Source organism: Tenrec ecaudatus, chromosome 10, assembly GCF_050624435.1.
Source record: "Tenrec ecaudatus isolate mTenEca1 chromosome 10, mTenEca1.hap1, whole genome shotgun sequence".
Taxonomy (NCBI): Eukaryota; Metazoa; Chordata; class Mammalia; order Afrosoricida; family Tenrecidae; genus Tenrec; species Tenrec ecaudatus.
Genome location: NC_134539.1, coordinates 112,423,560 through 112,440,629, shown reverse-complemented (window position 1 = coordinate 112,440,629; position 17,070 = coordinate 112,423,560). Strand labels below are relative to the sequence as shown.

At 37.4% G+C, this 17,070-nt stretch overlaps 1 protein-coding gene and 2 pseudogenes across 2 annotated transcripts in view; 2 read left to right on the top strand and 1 right to left on the bottom strand.

Moving 5' to 3' along the window:
- The window catches only part of TAOK1 (TAO kinase 1), a 105,384-nt gene that overhangs the window by 34,743 nt on the left and 53,571 nt on the right, over positions 1-17,070 (top strand). For both annotated transcript variants that reach the window (XM_075561277.1, XM_075561278.1), the window contains one exon: positions 15,568-15,786. In XM_075561277.1, the coding sequence (XP_075417392.1) occupies positions 15,655-15,786 (132 nt within the window). In that variant the 5' untranslated portion in view covers positions 15,568-15,654. The remainder of the gene's footprint in view (positions 1-15,567; positions 15,787-17,070) is intronic.
- LOC142458662 (coiled-coil-helix-coiled-coil-helix domain-containing protein 7 pseudogene) lies at positions 3,609-6,234 on the bottom strand (annotated as a pseudogene).
- LOC142460541 (small nucleolar RNA SNORA15) lies at positions 14,087-14,230 on the top strand (annotated as a pseudogene).

The window sequence follows — 17,070 nt, the reverse complement described above, 5'->3', positions numbered from 1 at the left end:
CCACACTATGTCCCCAGAGTCTATTTTTGGTATTCCCTGGGGACTTCATTGCTTTGCTTCCCTTGCTGCTTTGTTGCATGCCCTTGGTATTTCGCCCCAGGGTGATGAGGTCAGATTGGGTACAATTCTTGCACTGTGTCTCCAGTGTTGATCCCCTTAGCACGATGGTTCAATGAGGGACATTGTGTCCCTGTGGGGCCAGCCCTATGGTCCTCTCTCTGCATTATCTGCTCTGAGCAGGAATATTATCCTCGAGGCTTGGTGTGCCCAGGATGTGTTCCACTCACTCTCCTTCCCTCGTTGTTTGCTCCTGTGTGCTCTGATCAGATGTGCACTTCTCTCCAAACTGTAGCTTCAGTGCTGCCCTCTGAAGTGCATTCTCTGGGGAGGGGGGCGTCTACATAATTGGGATTGGGGTCAGCCCCGCAGACCCTTTTATTAGTTTTCTGACATATACCAGTATTTTGTATTCAAGTCTTGGTGCACCGGGTTGAAGCTTGGTCTCTCTCCCTCTCCTGTGGAGATATAAACAATATCCTCCCCTTGGGAGGGTTAGTGCCTTGCTCCCCACCTCCCTACCCATGTCTTTTTTTAAATACACAGCCAGCTTTACTCTTGCCTCCCACCTTACTAAATATTTGTCACTTCCAGATATTTGTCATTGATGCAAGGAATGGATTGAATTGTTTTACTTTCTATGCATCTGAAGTGTTGGCTCATATGATTGTCCATGAATGAGATATAGGTGTAATCATTTTGTTGATACTTAACAAAAAAATCAGTTGGATTTTTATTGAGATTGATTTGAAACAGAATCTGAATTTTGAAATGAATTTGGGAAAAATTGACATCGTATTTTTAGTCTACAAACATAAATCTTTCCATTTGTTTTAGATTGACTTTAATTTATTTTATCAGGGTTTTAAAATATAAGATTTTATATTTTATAAACATCTAAGTATTCTGTTTTTTCCCTTCCTATTTTTTATATTCCTTGAGATTTTTTTAGCAGTTTTCTTGATAATAGTATTCACAATCATACACTCGATGGTTAAATTGCTTTTATTTTGCAAAAATTGCTTGTAAAACGAGTTATCTATATACACATAATCACAATCCGGTCCAGTGCTCTCTTCCCCGACATCCCTGATAAACCAGTTATTAGCTCTATGCATATACTCCTTTTGTACTTCACAAATTGGGAAAACCAGCAGTAACAATTAAAAAAAAACACAAGATAAAATGGCAAGAATAAAATAATAATAATAATGCAAATACAAATAAAGAGTAAGAAAGAAAAAGTCAGAGAAGAAATTGTCATGGAAAAAGCAAGAAATACTTGCGCCTAGATCAAATTCAGGTTTGGTCAAATGTAGGTCAACTGACCAAGTGTCAAAGTATGCCATGTTCAATCAACCATAATCAAGTTTACAATAATATTCTGTTTAATAGTAAAGCTGTTTGAGTTTCTTGCCTGTGGCTAGAGGGGATCTGCCAAATGCTTAATTTAACTAGATACTCTGCATATGGATTTTGGGCTCCCACTGTCCTTCACAGCCTTCTATAAATCAGGTGTTCACAATTCAAGATCTGATACTTTTCCCTCCATCATATTTGGATTTGTTATTGTCATCTTTGGGTTACACAGACTGGTGTGCTTCTTCCGTGACTTAATTGACTCCTCACTTAGATGCCTGCTCCTTGAGATTTTCATGTACATAATCTTGTCAATAAATAGTTTCCTTTCTGTTATTTATGCCTTTTATTTTTCTTGCTGTTATTGCACTACCAGTTCCAGTACAGTGTTAAGCAATAGTGATTAGAGTGGATATTCTTGCATTGTTCCTAATCTTTAAAAAAAAATCTCTGTGTGTGTGTGAATTTGGGGCAAATTTACAGAGCAGATAATCAGTTTTACATGAACAATTCATTCAAATTTTGTTTAAACTGATCCTTTGTAATATGCCCTCAAATATCATTGCTTATCCCACTTCCTCTCTGTTTCCTGTTTCTATTTTTCCTTCTTTCCTAATTATCTGAACGATATTCTTTGGTAAATGCTACTCTTTAGGTTTTAAATGGTTGATAACTAACGGCCATCGTCTTGGGGCTTCCACCAGTCTCTATTTTGGTCTCTTATGACTTTGAATTTTTTTCCCCACATTTCTTTTACATACTATGTAGTATCACTTAATGTGATCTTTACCAGTTGGTAGTGATAACTGGTCAACATCTACTTTTTCTGGTCTTGGGCTTTTGGAGGATGTTTGTCTAGTCCTCCATTGCTCTACTTGTGTCCATATGCCTTTCAGTTTTCATCACTCTTCTTTCATCTGCACGGGGAAAGACTAGCAGTTGTACTTTAGATGGCTGCTCATGAACTTTTAAAACCCCAGTTGCTATTCACCAAAGTAGGATGTGGGACTTTGAAGTAATTAATATCGGTTAATCCTGCTGTCTCTGAGGCTATGGTCCTGAGCTAAGCACAGCAATTTATTCCTTCAAGATGTTTGTTTGTATCTCAGGTATTTTCATAACTTTGTCCCCTGTATGCTCCACTACATTCATGTGCAATTAAAATAAAAATTAGAGCTTTAACATCATACAATTCAATAGCTCAATCATATCAGGAAGGGCTGTGTAATCATTGTCACAATCATCTTTGGAACTACTTCTCCCCTACCCCCCACCAACACACACATTTTATTTTACACATTGATGTTAGTTCCTCATTCCCCCCACTCTATACCCTTCCATGTCTCTAGTTTATCATACATCCTGACTCTCGTCTCATGTTTCCATCCATCTCGGTTTGTCTATACAGAGATACTAGGGCAGACACCAACAATGATCCACTAACAGTGGCCATATAAAACTGATTGAGACCTCAATCTAAAGAAAGCAGAGTAATATTAAAAGTTTAGAATAAGTTCACATTAGGTCCATAAAGTTCAGTTTATAAGATGTTACATTCCAGACTAAGTATGCTTGCTAAAATCCAGTTTATAATGCTCACTGTCTGATTTTTGGGCTATTGATGCTCCTAGTGTATGATGCTCCCAGTGGCTCATGCCATATAATGAGCCTACAAATGCATGTGGGGCTGTCACTACCATCCATAGCTTTCTGCAATCCTGTTTAGGATTTGAAACCGGATACCATTTCATTTTCTGGGTTTCGATCTTATTAGCTCTCTTTGAATCACACAGACAGATGTGCTTCTTCTGTGTGACCTTAGCTGACTCTTTACTTAAAAGATAAGCCTCTTAGGACTCCAAGCACTATGATTCATGATAACCAGACACCATCTGGTTTCTTCACCACACTTTATTATGCCACCCATGTCTTCGGTGATCTCTTAATGAGGGTGAATGCCATGCAGGGCATTGTCATAAGAACTTATTCTTATATTAGGGCTACAATCAACTCAGAGCACAAAATCCATTTTTTTAAAGTCATATAAACAAGTTTAATGCATTCATTCAATAGGGCATTTTTCTCAATGCTTCCCAAATTTCATCGTTTGCTGTTGCTGTAGGAATAGGTGGGTTTACTCCATTCTGTCGTCTCTGAACCATGGCAGAATTAACAGATTTCCCAGCAGTTTTTTATACTTTAAGAAGAGCACCTTCCCTGTCATAGTTATTTTCATCCATACATTTGGTAGACAATTCAGATTCTGACAAGCAGTGGCTTATGTCAGGATATCTCAGCAAGTTACAAGAGCATGCTAGCAGTCTTCTTATTCTCAGATGTAGCTCAATCTAGGACCACGTGCACTCTCTGATTCCAGATACCTCAAAATCCATTCTTAGAACTGTTGTTTCCGTGAGTGTCTGGTTCTATTCTAGAGATATTATTGTATTACATCATAAATCACCCCCCTTGGAATTTAAAGTAACCCTCTTGATAGTAACATTATTTTAGTCAATGGTATAGCATTCTTGAGCAGAGAATATCATGTGTGTGAGATTTATCAGACTCTGGTAGCTTGTGTATCTCCAAGATGTGGGTGATTGAACTCTAGTTACACATGTCATGGGGGTTGGAAATATGGCAGTACCCTTGATTATAGAGCCAGAGCCCTGTTTGATAGACTAACCCTTATCACATAAAGGCAGAGATCCTGAGTCACCATTTCTTGGGCACGCTTAGAACAATGGGTTTGATCTTACCCATAATCCACAGTCCAGTGTGTACTCTTAGCTTAACATTAGGATAGTGATCATCTGCTTCATCTTCCATTGAGGGTTTTCAACTTGAAGTTCAAGGTTCTAAGTTTCAGTTCCTTAGTTCTAAGTGAGTTTATGATAAAGTCCAGTTTGCTTAGTGAACTTTATAATTGGGGTCCTTCTGATGTGGCTTACAGGGAAGGTATTGTGTATTTCAGAATTACAGTCTAATATCCAAATTGTCTATGGTATATTGCCTGGTCACTAGGGGTTGGTTAGGACTGGTTCATAAGTTTCTGGTTAATAATGAAATGCCATGTGTGTTTTCACCTTGGGGGTCGGTACAAGCAGAGTTAAGTGTTTTCCCCAATGTCTGAGTGTCCAACTTGGCCCACCCACAATCTGACGTCCATTTCCCCCCTCCAACATATGGATGAGCCCCCTCCTCTTGATCTGATCTCCCAGTAAGAGTCACCAATTGGTCTTATAGGATTGTCTATTAATTTGAGGTATCTGTAAATACTACCATATGTTGAGAATGAACTGCTCTTCTCTCTTCTCCAACATGGGAAACTGATCACTCTCTTAAGGTGATTTTTGAGGTGTTCTACTAAGGGGATGATACATAATTTATGGGAACTATGTACACTGCGTCTTTGAGGTTGGGGGACCAATTTAATTTAGAAGGCTACATGCCCTGGGAATCGGAACCTGTCTTTCTTTGTCTTATTTTTTATCCTATTAGTAGTAGACTCATTTGTCCTTTTGTGATTGTCTAACTTCACTTAGCGTAATGGTCTCCAGATCCTTCCATTGTCATGAGGACATGAGGGTTCACGATTTTAATATCTTTTTTAGGGGTTCATAGTATTCCATTGTATATATGTACCGTAGTTTGTGGTTTTTTTGGTGGCAGCGGTGGGATCCTAAGTTTCTTTGTTCATTCTTCAACTAACAGGAATTTGAGTTTTGTTAGTTCTGTTGCGTTCTTTCCAGCTTCTTGCTATTGTCAGCTGTGGTGCTATAATCATGGGAGAGCATGTCTTTTCATGTTTTTTTCTCTTGCTGCTTTGTAGTATGTGACCACAGTGCTGGGTCATATGATATTTCTATTACTAGTTGTTTCAGGTAGTGCCATATCACTTTCCACAATGGTTGCACGTGTTTGCAATCCCACCAGCAGTGTATGAGACATCCATTCTCTCAATACCCTCTCCAGCATTTGTTACTGTTTGTTTTTTCATTGTTGTGAGTGTAAGGTGGCATCTCATCATTTTGATTTGCGTCTTCTGGATGGCTAGTGATCATGAGTACTTCCTCATTTGTTTGTCATTTGACATTCGTAAGTATTTTTGCAGTAAAGGTAAATACCTGTATACAAATATCCTTTGTCGTGTATTTGTAAGTGTACTCCCACTCTCCTTCCGCACTTGTTCAGCCTGTATCTATATACAGGCATCTACTTTTAGATCACCACTGTCACAGGATTGTGTATGTATTGAGTGCTTGACTCAGTATGGCCACTAACTCTTGCAAACTTCCCATTGTTCCCTCCTTCCTCCATCATTTTTCCTTCGCCTCTTTCTTATTGTAAATTGCCTTTCCCTTCATCCAAACTACACTTGTCTACCTTCTAGCCCATGACTCCTCCCCTCCTGTATCCATCAAAGAATGCTTCTTTCTGTGCATAAACTTTTTATTGCCTTTTTATAATAGTGGTCTCCACAATATTTATTCTTTTGTGATTAACTAATTTCACTCAGCATAATGTCCTCCAGGTTCATTGTGGGGGGTTTCACAGATTTATCATTATTCTGAGTTTAAATTATTTTGAATAAGAACTACCATTGTTGAATACTGAATAACTATGAATTTTAGAGCTTTTGCTGCAGATGTGATAATGTTTCTTACTTAATTTAAACTAAAATTACAAGGTGAAATAGTATTTTTATGGGAAACATTCTGCAATAAAGTCAACTGATGTTTGAATCATAAATAATGACAAGCTGCTTTATACTTACAATATACTGTCAAAAGTTAAAACAAAAAGTAATCTCTCCATTCTCACAAGCATTTGCAGCACAGTCATTAAACACGGAGCTGCTAATCAGGTGGGTGATTCAAACTGCTCCATGAAAGAAATATGTGGCAGTCTGCTTCTTTAAAAGTACAACCTTGAAAACCCTATGGGACAGTTATACTCTGTAGACCTATAGGGCTGCTATGAGTCAGAATTGTTTGATGCCTGTTGATTTGGTTTTTGTGGAGGACTTTCCCTCCCCTTCTGCCCCCTGCAACTCCACCCGATCCCCCACCCCCAAGTTCACTTGGCATTGATTTTTCAGATCTGATGGCAAATGCCAAGAAAATTTCAAAAATTTTAAATCCATTTATCTCTTCAACTGAAGAGTATCCACCTAACCTTCAAGTGTTAATGTATAGTCTAATGATATGCTAAAAGACAAATATTGAATCTAAAAAAATACTCCGTGAAAGTTTTCATAATGAAAAAAAGTTTTCATAATGATAAATATGTTTGATAAAAATCATGTGCCCATGCTCAGCATCATTAGACATCAGGGAGATGCAAATCAAAAATACAACGAGATAACATTACACTCCCACTAGCATGGCTAATATTAAGAGAGAATCTAAAAGCCAGTCAGAAAATAGCAAATGTTGGTAAGGATATGAAGAAATTGGAAACCCCCAGCCCTGGTGGTATAACGGATTACACTGTGGGCTGCTAACTCTGACACAATCAGCAGTTTGAACCCACCAAACGCTCTGTAGGAGAATGATGAGGCTTCCTGATTCCGTAAAGAGTTACAGTGGTGTTTCCCAAAGTGGTCGTTATTACCCCCTTTTGACTTTGAAATAATCCATGAGTGCTGCAAAAGCAGACACAGAACTTTATTTTAGATTATGGATTATAGTACAAAAGTTTTTAATCGGGATAAGCACTGAATACTTTTTTTTTTTCTGAAAAGCGGGTGGTAGGCCAAATAAGTTTCAAAACCCAAAAGGCCAGTTCTGCCCTGCCCTAACAGGGTCCTGTGTGTTGGAATTAACTCTATGGCTGTGAGTTTTTTGAGTATCCATGGCAGTGGATATAAAAAATGATATAGTGAGTATAGAAACAGTATAGAGATTCATTAAAAGGTTAAACATATACCTGCCACAATGAGCCAGCAATTCCAGCTCTAGGTATGTACCCCAAAGACTTGAAAACAGGCTCAAAGGAGGCTGATATACTCATGTTTATGGGAGCACTTTTCTCAATTGCCAAAAGGTAGGAACACCATAAGTACTCATCAGCAGATTAATAGATAAACAAAATGTGGGACACATAGACAATGGAATATTACTCAACCAGTAGGAGAAATGAAATCTTGATACATAATGCTACAGTATGTATAAAGTGAGAAGGACATACTTAACAAAATAAGCCAATCACAAAAGCACAAATATTGTGTGACCTACCTCACTTACCATATATAACAAGTATAAGCCAACTCGAATATCAGTGGAAGCACCTAATTTTACCACAAATACTGCATAAAAATGTGCTGAGTAGCTCAGCTTATACATGAGTATGTACGGTACATAAAAAGAGAAGGCAAATTAATAGAGTTCAATATTTATGAGTTGTTATCAGTGGCAGGAGAGATTTAATGGTGGTGGAAAAATCACATCGACTAAACATAAACAATTGTGCAATCAGTTGTTTTAATTATTATCAATGTGTAAGTTGTACAACTATAAATGTTGAATTGGCAAACATGTATATCATTATTTACAATACTGACAATAACAATAAAAGAATAGTTGCATAGGCTACTACTTATATACAACAGAATTTCATGGGATTTTGTTCCTTGGTTTAGAGTTTAAAGTCATGGCTTCATAGGATATCCCAGTTAATTAGCTTAATGTGGTGCTTCAGTTCTAATCCCTGTCTTTGTGCCTGGAGTCTGAAAAGCTTGCAGGCAGCCATCAAAGGCACAACCCTTGGTCTCTACTCACCTAGAGCAACAGGCAAAAGAAGAGCCAAGAATAGGAAGAGAATTTGGGATGTCTGGCTAATTGCGTTCATGAACAACTACCTCCTTTACTGTGAACAGGAAGAGCTGGTTGGTGCCTGGCAACCATAAGTGAACTTTTTTTTAATCAGTTCATATAGAAGAATCAAAAGGGGGTAAAGGCAGAATAGAATGTTTAATTTGCTTGTATTCTAGACTATGGATTCAATTCTAGACCTACTGGAGTCATTGGATGTAGTTAAAATGGTTGCCCTAGGATAATCTTTAAACTTTAAGCCAAAAATATCTCATGAAATCTTTTTAAACCTTCACAGTAGTTTAGTTTACTAATATAAAGGTCTGAAGGGAGCATTATACTATTTTAAGAACTTTATGTGGGGTCAAATTGACAATGATAACTACAGAGATTAGATGGAGTCCTTACAGGGCATTGAGTTTATGTTAAAGACAGAAGAAACACTCAGAAAAAGAGATGAGTCTGGTTCCAGAACTCAGGATATATTTAATATCATTAAACGGTAGAGATAGAAACTGTTGAATTGTTGGTAGATGTTTTGCTGTGTATAAATTTACAATAACAACCAAGTAAAATTTAGAAGATAATATGCTCGTGGAATCATGTAGTATTTGGCTATACCTATCTATTTGAAAAGACATTTTCAAAGATAAAAAAGTAAAAATATTATAGACTAGCATTCATAAATTTATTATTGATCAAAGGCACCCTTATTTTGAACCCTATTAAGCAAATATTACCCTTCCCAAAAAGGATTCCATTGTTCCTATTATTGGGCTTATGAGGGTTACAAAAAAATGATATTCAATTGTTATTTTTATATTTTGCCACTATATTATTTTTGGTAGAACATTGCATCGTACTTGCTATAATACCCTTGGTTTTGCCTATTGGTTCACAAAACTTAAATCTTAAATTAGTTTATAGGTAAAACTTACCAGTGCTTTGTTCATCTGTATAGTTTTTTTGTGTTTTGTTTGTTTTGTAGTTTTTTGATTAATCCCCATATGATACACATTTGGATTGTAGTCTTTTGCTGTTATACTAATAGTGCATCTTAAATAATGGATGCGTTTACATTTCTTGTATTTTGCATAAGTATTCTTTGTATAGATTTGTTCAACTAGAATTTTTGATTGAAACAGTAAATACATATATAAATGCTAGATTTTTTGGTAGGGTTTGTACTCTTACAGTCCCACTATGAATAAAAGTGTACATTTTTTCTTTTTTTCTTCTTTAATCGTTTTATTAGGAGCTCTTACAATACTTATCACAATCCATACATACATCAATTGTGTAAAGCACATTTGTACATTCATTGCCCTCATCATTCTCAAAACATTTGCTCTCCACTTAAGCCCCTGGCATCAGGTCCTCATTTTCTCCCCTTCCTCCCCGCTCCCCACTCCTTCTTGAACCCTTGATAATTTATGTTATTATTTTGTCATATCTTTCCCTGTCCGACGTCTCCCTTCACCCACTTTTCTGTTGTCCGTCCCCCAGAGAGGAGGTCACATGTAGATCCTTGTAATCAGTTCCCCCTTTCAACCCATCCTCACTCTACCCTCCCAGTATCGCCACTCACACCACTGGTCCTGAAGGGATAATCCGCCCTGGATTCCCTGTGTTTCCAGTTCCTATCTGTACCAGTGTACATCCTCTGGTCTAGCCAGACTTGCAAGGTAGAATTGGGATCATGATAGTGGGGTGGGAGGAAGCCTTTAGGGAGTAGCGGAAAGTTGTATTTTTCATCGTTGCTACACCGCACCCTGACTCCTCCCCAGACCCTTCTGTAAGGGGATGTCCAGTGGCCTACACATGGGCTTTGGGTCTCCACTCTGCACTCCCCCCTCATTCACTATGGTAAGATTTTTTTTGTTCTGATGATGCCTGATACCTGATCCCTTCGGCACATCGTGATCTCACAGGCTGGTGTGCTTCTTCCATGTGGGCTTTGTTGCTTCTGAGCTAGATGGCCACTTGTTTGCCTTCAAGCCTTCAAGACCCCAGACGCTATATCTTTTTTTAAAAATTTATTTATTTAAAAAAAATTTTTTTTGACGCTATATCTTTTGATAGCTGGGCACCATCAGCTTTCTTCGCCACATTTGCTTATGCACCCATTTGTCTTCAGCAATCGTATCAGAGAGGTGAGCACACAATGATACGATTTTTTTGTTCTTTGATGCCTAATAACTGATCCCTTCAGCACCTCTTCATCACACAGGCTGGTGTGCTTCTTCCATGTGGGCTTTGTTGCTTCTGAGCTAGATGGCCGCTTGTTTACCTTCAAGCCTTTAAGACCCCAGAAGCTGTATTTTTTGATAGCCAGTCACCATCAGCTTTCTTCGCCACATTTGCTTTTTCACCTGCTTTGTCTTCAGCAGTTGTGTCCAGAAGGTGAGCATCATTGAATGCCAATTTAATAGAAGAAAATATTCTTTTATTGAGGGAGTACTTGAGGAGTGACCCAATGTCCTTCTACTACCTTAATACTAAGCCTATAAATATATGCACATAGATCTATTACCCCATCTTCATATATAAACAATGTTTGCATATGTACATGTCTTTAGACCTCTATAAATGCCCTTTGCCTCCCAGCTCTTTCCTCTACTTCCTTTGACTTTCCTCCTGTCCTACTATCATGCTCAGTCCCCACCAGGGTTTTAGCAATTCCTCTTGGATAGATACATTACCCTTGATCATGCCCTACTAGTCCTCCTAAACCCTCCTCACCACTGATTTGGATCATTTGTTGTTCCTTTGTCCCTTGGTTTGTTAACACCACTGCCTTTCCCCCCCACCTCCCCTCTCCCATATACCCCCGGAACTGTTGGTCCCATTGTTTTCTCCTCCAGATTATTCATCCAGCCTATTTTATTTAGACAGACCTGCGGAGGTAATATCATGCACAAAAATAAAATGTAAAAAAAGAAAAGAGGAGAAAAAAAAGAAAATGATTAGGGCAAAGAATGTACAGATGTGCTTTATATAATTGATGTATGTATATGTATGGATTGTGATAAGAGTTGTATGAGCCCCTAATAAAATGTTTAAAAAACCAAACCAAAAAAAAAAACAAGACAAAGCAAAACCAAGCAACAATATACAACAAAACAAAACACAAGAAAGGAAAGCTTGTAGTTAGTTCAAGGATTGTTTGTTGGCTTTTAGGAGTGTTTTCCAGTCTAATCTGTTGGGGCACCACGCCCTTCCACCTCAGTATCAGAGTATTGTAGGTTTTGTCCTCTCTGATCTGTAAGAAATGGAATGTTTGTAAAACTCGAATCTGTATTTTACTTTGTTGAGTACTTTTTTATACAATAAATAAATGCTTGCATTTCTTTTTTGATAACTGCTTGTATATCCATATGGTTGTTTCCCTCTTTTGTTTTATTTTTAAGAAATTATATATTAGGGATATCAGGTTGTTTGCCTCTTCTGGGTTTTTTTTAAGTTCTTTATATATTACAGATAATAATTCTTGGTCATATGAATTCAAAACATTGTCATCTTACCCTCTCTTCTCCATTTATCTTTTAGTTAATGGTATAATTTTCCATGGCCATTCCTCCCAAGAGTTCTTTTTTATGTTACCAAATATGTTATTAATGTTTTTCTTTACTGCTTTAATTTTTGATACTAAGACTGTTTCCTTACTCATAGGTTACAGAGGAATTTGCTCTTTTTATGTATATATAAAAACTAAAAAGTTGTACTTTATAATATTTATACTAATAATCTATTTGTAAATAGGAAGTTCAGTTTGAGTAGTAGGTACAATTTTATTCACTTTTCCCATATGGCTGTTGGATTATCACAGCAGAACTTATTTTTATCAAATTTCTCTTTTTTCTATTGATATGAGATGCTTTTTAGAACTGATATTTGTGTAAGATATGTAATAGGAATATGACTTGCTGTTCTCAGATGATCAGTTTTCTTCTCTAATAAGTTAAATTTCAAAACTTATACACATAGATTTGTTCTGGTATCTAATATAGATTATTGATTTACTTTGCATGATAATTTTTGTATTTTACTTTTTTAGATATCCATAACTTTATGGTCTTTCAGGATTTGGTAAAATACTAATTGGAATGTTCCAATTCCTGCATTCTTTCTCTTTTTTTTCTTTTGATTTTATAGATGATGCTATCCTTACTAGTTTATTTTATACTATCAATGTTTATGTTTTTGTGCACCATAGTCTTGTGTATATACTATGGGGGTCCTTAAAAAAATTCCTGGAGAAATAGAATTAAAAGATAATGTTTGGGGTTTTTTTCATGAGTTTTTCTATTTGTTCAGTAAATCTTTGTGAAAGGGAAATTAATTGTAGGGGTGATAGAAAAGGTGTTCCGTATCTGACAGTACTCCACTACTGTTCATAAGGTTTTCAGTGTCTGTGTTAGGCCGGGTTGACTAGAGAAGCACATACAGTGACACTCATATATATGTGTAAGAAAAAGCTTTGTTTCAATGAGTAATTGTATATTAAGGAAACATCCCAGTTCAGTCCAGATCAAGTCCATCAGTCTGATATCAGCCCATAAGTTCGATCCTAGTCCACAAATGCTTTTTCAGATTCACATAGCACATGCAATGATGCAAAATACAAGAAGATCATGGGCCAGTAGGTGCCAAGTCTTGTAGATTCAGTGGCAGTGGAAGCATCTACAGGGCTGATAGTGGCTCCACAAGGCTTGTCAACAGAAAGGTAAAGGAGACAGAGTGTGGCCTTAAGAGAGAAAGAGAAAGAGGCCTTTATCTCGGTTTCCCTCCAAGCCCTCCAATCAAGCAGCGGCCTGATTGACAGTCTAAACCCCACCAACATGTGCCTGTGGGAGCCATGTTGGCACCAGCAACCTATCATAGCCTACCCCTTCACTCAGTACCTTCAAGTTGACATGAGATTATTTAATTACCACAGTAACTACTTCCTATTCCTTCTTTTGTAGTCTGTTCTTAGCCTGGAAGCTCTGCTGAAACTTTTTCACTTTGTGTGACCCTGCTCGTATTTGAAATACCAGTGTCAGGGCTTCCAGGAGCACACAAGCTGCCATAGTACAACAAACTGACAGACAAGAAGAGAATTGAGTGCATTCTTTAAGTTGAACAGCCGTGTCATATTAGCTATGTTTCATATTTAGTTTAAGGGGTTAAAGAGAAAGGCAGGTAATGTAACAGTGAGTAAGACACATTGTACCTACCAGTCTAGGTGAGAGAAAAAGACATAAATAATTACAGTAAAGCGTGGTAAATGTTGTGATATGTTTTGGTACTGAAACTTGACCACTTAAAACAAAAAACTAAAGTCTTGTAACAGGATTTAAAAACAAGTAGATTAATAGAATAATACTTTATATGGAATTTAGTTCAACTACTCATTTTAGAAATGAGAATTCATAGTATTTGCTTATGGTCACATTCAAGGGTAATGCAAAAATATTTACTATAAAATAACAGAAACCTCCATTAAACAAAAATGTCAAAATGTAAAGTGGTTATTTGTTGATATATCCTCATCTGTGTTCTTCTGAAGATAATCTTTTCTTTGCTCTAATCCTTCCCTAAAGAGTTCTTAATCTTTTGATTTACACCATGTCAACATGGTAGTTTGGGCTTTCTTGAGGGACTCAAATCCTGTTCCTTTTCAATGTTTTTGAGTTTGGGGAATAAAAAGAAGTCTGAAAGAGCAAGATCAAGACTGTAGGGTGAATGGGGTAAGGTTTCCCAACAAAATTTTCATAGGATGGCCCTTGGTACCCTCAAAGAGTAGACTGGTGTTTAGTCGTAATGACAAAGGTGGGTGGGGAAGGATTCTATCCCAAAGCTCTCCTGGCCACCCATGGCTGAATACTGTGTTGTTGTTTTTTATCCATAATCTACACAGCCAGACACCCTGGCACAGTAGTATTGTTTCCCTTTAATGTACTTCTGGCGTGCTGTGTCTTCTTCATGGCATATCATCTGTAAAGGTGAACACAAAGAAAAAGAAAAAGCTCTCCTGGCCTTTTTAAAACCAGTGCAGTTTTAATTTAGAAAACTTACTAATAAGACCCATAATTGTCTCATCCCCTATGAAAAAAATGTCAAGAGTATCCCTTTTAAATTTCCCTAATCACTATTTGACTTGGATTCGCAATCAACTGCCATGGAAGTAATAGACAAGAACCCAAATAACTTTTGAAGGAGCTTCAAAGCGTTCATGGAAATTTTTAATTAAAAGATACAGATAATTTTCCATGAGCTTTTTGAAGTACCTTCATATTGTATGGGACAAATGTGATACCAAAGGCCTCTGAAAATGGTATGCCTTACCCAAGCCATGGCATTTTCAATCATTTCATGTGCAAGTTAATGCAGGACAATGAATACAGAAGAATATAGAATTGATGGATTTGAATTATGGTGTTTGTGAAGAATATTGAGTATACCACAGACCTCTAAGAATGAACAAATCTGTGTTGAAAGGAGTAAATTGAATGCACTTTGGAAGAGTGAATAGCTCAACTGCTAATCAAGGGTTTGAGTCCACCAGTTCTATAGGAGAAGAAGACATGGCAGTCTGATTCCATAAAAATTTCTAGCCCTTGATGATGCCTGGCTACCACTAATCATTGTTCTAAAGGGATCACAATAGAAGGTTCTGGGTAAAATGGGAGGAAGAAGTGAAGCTAAAAAAGATAACTGGGGGCAGGAGGGGAGACTAGACTTACTGGTCAGAAAGAGACTGTTGGAACCAAACCCCAAGACTATGGCCCTTAGTCACCCTTGAAATTTGAAAATGAATTAAATTCTCACCCAAGTGATCAACAGGCCCACCAGGATAATAACATTAGTGAGGTACATACACACACCTTAGAATCACCAACCATTGGAGATCAAAAGTGCTGCATTCACCCAAGGACCAAGTTCTGTAGGGTTCATTAGTAACTAAAGAGGAATGGAAATGGGAAAGAAACCAGGAAGAAGTGGAATATAACGAGTTACGTTATAGGGGTCACAGATCTTTTGGGGAAAATGAAATGTATATGAATTGTTGAATGGAAAACAGGTCTGTGTAAACTTTTGCTAATTTACAGTAAAATGCTTAAAGGAAAACTTAAAGTAGGAAACACCGTAGGGAAGTTCTGCTTTGTCCTACAGGGTCACTCAGTTGGAATTGGCTGTAAGGCATTGGGTTTAGTTTTGGGTGCTAGTGGATCATACTGCCTTTTCAGTGATAATTTTGCAAATGCTGCCAGTAAATGATCTAACACTAATTCTTTTAAAACGGCCTTTGCCTTTCTTGACTTTTTTTCCCTCTCTCACTATTTTCCTACAGAGGTTTATGCCAGCGTACTCCATACAGATGAACCAAGGATTGGGATAACAGTATAAAATTAGAATCAGCAGCTGACTGCCCAGCAGGATGCCATCAACTAACCGAGCGGGTAGCCTGAAGGACCCTGAAATTGCAGAACTCTTTTTCAAAGAAGATCCAGAGAAGCTCTTCACAGATCTCAGAGAAATTGGCCATGGAAGCTTTGGAGCAGTGTATTTTGTAAGTGGTAAAACGCTTAATGTTAGTGACTAGCATTTGTTTAATGTTTATGCAAGCAAAGTAAAGCACTATAATAAACATAATCCAAACATAGTCCAACATTTTATAGGCTTGTGTATGTAAGAAGCAAATATGAAAGTAGGTGGTTTTATTTATTGATAATACGTTCTTTTTTTTCTTCTCTAACAATTTTATTGACATATAATTCATGTAGCATACAATTCAATAGTTCGGTCATATCTAGAAGAGTTGTACAATCATCACCATAATCTATTTTAGAATATTTTTTATAACCGTTATTAGCTCCCATTCCCGCCTCTCCTTCTAACCTCCCCTGCCATACCCCCAAGGAACCATTAATCCATTACTGTCTCTGTAGATTTACCTATCCTGGATTTCATCTACAGAAAAACATTCAAAACAAAACCAAAAACTAACGAGTAACACAGTAAAACATAAAAACCTCAATAGAAAATATTAAATACTAGAACAAATTTTAAATAGATCAAAAAGATCAAATGATGAGGTTAAATTTTAACCTACCTGCGTCTACAATAATAAGTTTCCAATGCATTCTGCATGATAGCAAGGCTATTTGCATACCTGGCCTATAGTCAGAGGGGATTAATAATTAAAAACAAACAAACAAGCTCACTGCCATCTAGTTGATGCCGAATTATAGTGACCTTTTAGGGCAGGATAGAGCTGTCCTCGTGAGTTTTCAAGACTAACTGTTTACAGCAGGACAGAGCCCCGTCAGAGCAGTTGGTGGTTTAAAACTGCTGGATTTGCAGATCACAGCCTAACGTATAACCGCTACACCAACAGTGCTCCAGAGGAAATCCACTAGAGCAGTGGTTCTCAACCTTCCTAAGGCTGCGACCCTTTAGTGCAGTTCCTCATGTTGTGGTGACACCCCCCCCACCATAAAATTATTTTTGTTGCTACTTCATAACTGTTATTTTGTTACTCTTATGAATCGGGTGACCCTGTGAAAGGATCGTTCAATCCCCAAGGGAGTCATGACCCACAGGTTAAGAACCACTGCAGTAGAGGCTTAATCATTGTGTATTTCCCCTTCACTTTTTTTTAACTGAAATAACTTTACAGTTAAAAAAAACAGTGCTGTCTGTTTGATAATGAAGCTATTCAAATCCCTCAACTGTGATCAGAAGGAATTCACTGGATGCTTAACCATGTGGGGACCCAGCAAATGGACTTTTGGCTTCCACATCCATAGTCTTCTGCAAGCCAAGTGCTCACGATTAAGCTCTGATACCTTTC